The sequence below is a fragment of the Arachis ipaensis genome, chromosome B2 (genome assembly GCF_059453495.1).
Source record: "Arachis ipaensis isolate K30076 ecotype BB chromosome B2, ASM5945349v1, whole genome shotgun sequence".
Classification (NCBI taxonomy): Eukaryota; Viridiplantae; Streptophyta; class Magnoliopsida; order Fabales; family Fabaceae; genus Arachis; species Arachis ipaensis.
The window spans coordinates 108165198-108170563 of record NC_142437.1 but is presented as its reverse complement, the minus strand read 5'-3'; the positions used below and the strand labels follow the sequence as shown (position 1 = coordinate 108170563).

General features: G+C 28.9%; 1 protein-coding gene across 1 annotated transcript; it reads left to right on the top strand.

Moving 5' to 3' along the window:
- Positions 1-351: 351 nt before the first annotated feature.
- Positions 352-5153, top strand: LOC107625724 (glycerol-3-phosphate 2-O-acyltransferase 6). Its single transcript, XM_016328426.3, has 2 exons — positions 352-1213; positions 3845-5153. The coding sequence occupies exons 1-2, from the start codon at positions 584-586 to the stop codon at positions 4709-4711; spliced, it is 1497 nt and encodes a 498-aa protein (XP_016183912.1). The 5' UTR covers positions 352-583; the 3' UTR covers positions 4712-5153.
- The last annotated feature ends 213 nt before the right edge of the window (positions 5154-5366 follow it).

Sequence of the window (5366 nt, the reverse complement as noted above, 5' to 3'; positions counted from 1 at the left end):
TATATTAGAAATACAAAATAAGATAAATAATAATTAAAAATATAAAATAAAATAATTTTGAATTAATATTTTATTATTTCTCAAATATTTTTATACATTTTTTTAGTCCCTTTACAACACAATTTATACATTTTTTGGGTCTCTTTTACACACAAATACATATGATGGATTTGATTACTAAATTTGGGTATACACATATAACATTTTTTATATATATTACACTATATTTACATCAAATAATTCTAAAGTAACTTAAGAATTAAAAAAATATATATTCATAATTAATTCGCGGCGCACATCCCTCGTAGTATATATCTCTCACTTTAGAAGAAAAAAAAGGGGTAATCTCTATGTACCACACATTATATTAATTATACTTCATGCTCAAAATTGTTCACCAACATCCTCCTCCTTTTAAACCCCTCCACGCCCTCTCTTCTTTCTTCATAACATTCCTAAGCTATATTATTTCTCTAACATCTATAAAGCTACATCAAAACACACATACTCTTTAATTTTCCTAAGTTCCTTCTCCATTTTTTTTTTCATTTTTATTTGGCTTCTCGCATTTTCTCTCCTTGACATGATCATGGGAAGCTTTAGCCAATTTCCACCAATTTCCAAATGTAACATCGAAAACCGATCAAACCAGCACGTGGTGGCTTCGGACCTAGACGGAACGCTTCTCGTGTCGAGAAGCGCTTTTCCTTACTACATGCTTGTAGCCATTGAAGCCGGCAGCATGCTAAGAGGATTAGTTCTCTTAGCCTCGGTGCCCTTTGTATATTTTACGTACCTTTTTTTATCTAAGACACTGGCAATCAAGACCTTGATCTTCATTGCCTGTGCAGGCCTGAAGATCAAGAATATTGAGCTAGTGTCTCGGTCCGTGTTACCAAGATTCTATGCTGAGGACGTACATCCAAAAACATGGAGAGTGTTCAATTCCTTTGAAAAAAGGTACATTGTAACCGCTAGTCCAAGGATTATGGTGGAACCATTTGCAAAGACCTTTTTGGGTGCCGATAAGGTTCTTGGGACAGAACTAAGTGTAACAAAATCAGGAAGAGCAACAGGGTTTGTTAAGGAGCCTGGGGTATTGGTTGGTGAACACAAGAAAGAAGCTGTTATGAAAGAATTTGGGCCTCAAAGCTTACCAGATTTGGGACTTGGAGATAGTTTATCTGACTATGAATTTATGTCAATTTGCAAGGTTGGTGAATATACATATACGTACTCCCTCTTTTATATATTTATATATTTATTTATCAATCTCCTATAATATATGATATGATTATTAGAGAGAACTCATTTTAACAATAACGTTATTTGAAACTTCATTATGTTTTAAGGGTATTATATAGTGATGAGCGAGACACTATATTTGCAAGTATAAATCTAGATGGAGAGTCAACTAAGTAATTCATATTTATCTCAATGTTGTTTTTATCATTTACTCTTTTTTAAATACTTTCAGATTTTTGAGTGTTAATATTAGAGATATAATAATTTATTTATATTTTTCTATAAATATAAGTTCTTGAAATAAATAATTTTATGACATGGGATATATCATAGTATTTATAGCGAAAAAATTTAGAATTTAATCTTTATTGATTCTTATATAATTATAAATAAAAAGAGAGAGAAAATCAAATTGGGTTAGTCTAATGGTTAGCTTATTAGTCTGTATAAGTAAGTGTTGGGAGTTTGAATCCCGTCTTGGTCATACAACAACCCATTGACCAGCGACAAACCCTTAAATAGAATACCATGGTAGATTAATTTTTAATCTGTCGAATTGAGGAATAGAATCAAAAATTAAAAAATAAATAAAAAAAATTATATAAAATTATGTAACAACTCTCCAAAAAAATTCTTGCATTTAAAATTTCTTAAAAAATATAAACATTCATGTATCTCTATAACTTAATCTTTTAAAAAATAAATACTTTCATTCAAAACGTATTAAAAATATAATTATTTATGTGCATTTATCTATAACAGTCTTTTTAAAATGATTTCATGACGATGAAAAAATATTGTATATTTAAACCTTCGTGAAGTACTTCTTTAGGTCGTACGTATAGAATTTTTACGCACCAACTATCTACTACTTAAATATTATGATTAATAATTAAAAATTGTTATTTCTAGATCTATATCATTAAATTATATGTTTAACATATCTTTATGATTCTTAAATTTTGATATGACTCTGGTATCCACAAATCGCTGAAAATTTGGTGAGACACTTAGCCTAATGACTATGACATGTTCTATTTCCCCTATGCATGATGATGATGAATCACTACTTTATGTGTTTTTGTTTATGTACTTTCCTATCTCTCTAGCACGACAAAACTGTTTCATCCCCTTCTTGTGTTTTCGATCCCATCTTTTTCGATCTTTACTACACTACTTAACTCTTTCTAAGTGGTCCTTCCCATGTTCTATGGTCCAATTAATTATATGGATACACCTTATATTTCAACTTCACTTTGATCTGGCTTTAATTTGATACAGCATGCTATAAATATTCATACTCTCATCATTAGTATGTTATTTATTTATTTTACCTAAAAAAAAAACAAAGAGATTACAAGAATTCCCTAATTATATTAGGTTAGTATTCAGTTATGATTTATGAATCATACTCAACTCAGATTGAGGAATTGACAACACTTTAATTTCCATTTTATTATTTTTCATACGCTCAACAATCTTTTAATACTTATTAGTAACCATTTCATTCCTACGTACATGGCATGTGTGTCAGTGTGTGATTTAATTTATGTAACGGCATAAACATAGTTTATCACTATCAATAAGGATATATTTATGCAAGTATGCAATCAAATGAATTATTGTAGTAATTGTTTAAAGGTATGAGTAAAATGAGAAATAATATATATTCCTCACCTAATATATACAACCACTTAAATGAATAAGACAAAATGTTGAAATTTAGTTCATTTAATTAAAGATTTGTTCAGGTGATGGGACCTATATTTTTAATCTCAAAGTCACACATTTGACGAATGACATTGAGAATAAACCATATGTTTAAGTGTGAATATGAATAAAATATTTTTTTTTCATTTTGTTTTACCAGGAGACATCTTATATAATTTTTTTATTGATAATTTTACGCATGAACTGCATATTATTTAGGCATCAAGTTTGTAATTGAAAAATATTTTTTTTAAAGAAATATGATCTATCTAGTATATTATATTTTTTCAATTAAGATACAAGTTTTACATTGAAGAATTATATTTTTATCTTTAGTCTCATTTTTAAATATTTCATAATTAAATAAAGAGTATTGTATTTTTTGTTAATTAAAAATATCAAAAAAGAATTATTAATTAAATGAATTTTAGTTTTTTATTTATTATATTTTATATTTTACTTCATAATTATTATAATAATAAATAGAAGAGAAAAATTTAATGATGATTAACCGTTTTAATTTATATTAGCCAATATTTTTAACCAACAGTTCAACACTTCTAGTCCAACAGTCTAACACTATATTTTTAGTTAATATTTTTAAATAATTGACTAATTAATAATTAAAAATAATTAGTTACGTTAATTCTATGTAACACTATTATAAATAAAAAACTAAAATTTATTTAATTAACAAAAAAATATAGTTCTTTTTACTTAATAAGAAGCATTTAAGCATTAGCTCTTTATCTATGCTCTTTCCAATTTCATTGTTTCTACATTTGTGTCTTAAAACCAATTTTCAAACCTATATCCTATACAACTTGTTTTCATGAATGTATCTAATTAAGTAATTTCCCTTTTATGATGTTTAATTTTCCCTATACAGGAAGCATACATAGTGCCAAGGAGCAAATGTGATCCCTTACCAAGAAACAAGCTTCTAAGCCCAATTATCTTCCATGAAGGGCGTTTAGTTCAAAGGCCAACCCCGCTAATTACCCTTTTAACCTTCCTATGGATGCCAATAGGTATAATACTCTCAATTCTAAGGGTGTACCTTAACATCCCTCTCCCTGAAAAAATTGCTTGGTACAATTACAAGCTCTTAGGAATAAGGGTAATTAGAAAGGGTACCCTTCCACCACCACCAGGTAAAGGCAAAAAAGGTGTCCTATTTATTTGCAACCATAGAACCGTAACGGACCCAATTATCATAGCCGTTGCTCTAGGAAGAAAAGTTAGTTGTGTGACATATAGCATTAGCAAATTCAGCGCATTAATTTCACCTATTAAGACCGTGGCATTGTCCAGAGAAAGAGAAAGAGATGCTGAGAATATTAAGAGGTTGTTAGAGGAGGGTGATTTGGTAATTTGCCCTGAGGGTACAACTTGTAGGGAACCCTTTCTATTGAGGTTCAGTGCACTCTTTGCTGAATTAACGGATAGGATTGTTCCCGTTGCAATTAACACTAAGCAGAGTATGTTTTATGGTACTTCCGTTAATGGGTACAAATTCTTTGACCCTTATTTTGTGTTCATGAATCCAATGCCTACATATGAGGTCACTTTCTTGAACCAATTGCCGGTGGAGTTGACTTGCAAAGGAGGGAAATCTTCAATTGAAGTTGCTAATTATATTCAGAGGGTTCTTGGTGGGACTTTAGGGTTTGAGTGCACCAATTTGACTAGGAAGGATAAGTACCTCATGCTTTCTGGAACAGATGGAACAGTTCCATCTAATAAGAAACATTGAAGAAACTTGAGAGAAGAAACAAAAATAAAGGGAGGGGTGTTTTGGTAAAGTGTGCATATTACTTACTATATGGTGTGCTAAAAATATGATGATATATAGCTACAATCAAAATACAGTTGTTCTTCTAATTTTCTATTGGTAATAATGAGAAATGTTATTTTTTATATAATATTTATAAGACATTGTGCTAATTGGTATACTCTCCTTTACTATGAGATTAGATAGGATATGCAATTTATCAAAATTTATATCCTATCTAAATGTCTTGTAAATGTTATATTCAAATAATATTACTCGTGGTGAATTTCTGCCTGTATTTTCAAAGGTTTTAGAATTAATTAGTATAGTAATAAGAAATAATTGTGATTGTATTCATGCCCAAGAACAACATCATATGTATATTATTGTTATCAAAGAAATATTATTTCTACAATTACCAAAAGTTCTATATCTATCTCAGCTCGAATTACTTCTAGTTTGTAATTTTTATCCAAATAATTTGTAATTTTAAAAGACTATAACATTTATTTGTTACCCTCAACCTAAGTTATGAGACAACTTTCATTGAGTCATCAAAATAGGATATATTATTGTGAATTTGTAATATAAAAAGCACATAGTTTCTGTCAAGTAAAAAGAAAAAGAAAAGAAAAAT

Excerpts from the sequence above, each read along its gene's own strand:
- LOC107625724 (XM_016328426.3), top strand. The coding sequence starts at position 584 with ATGATCATGGGAAGCTTTAGCCAATTTCCACCAATTTCCAAATGTAAC. Across the intron at positions 1,214-3,844 it reads AATTTATGTCAATTTGCAAG|GAAGCATACATAGTGCCAAG; the intron begins GTTGGTGAATAT and ends TTCCCTATACAG.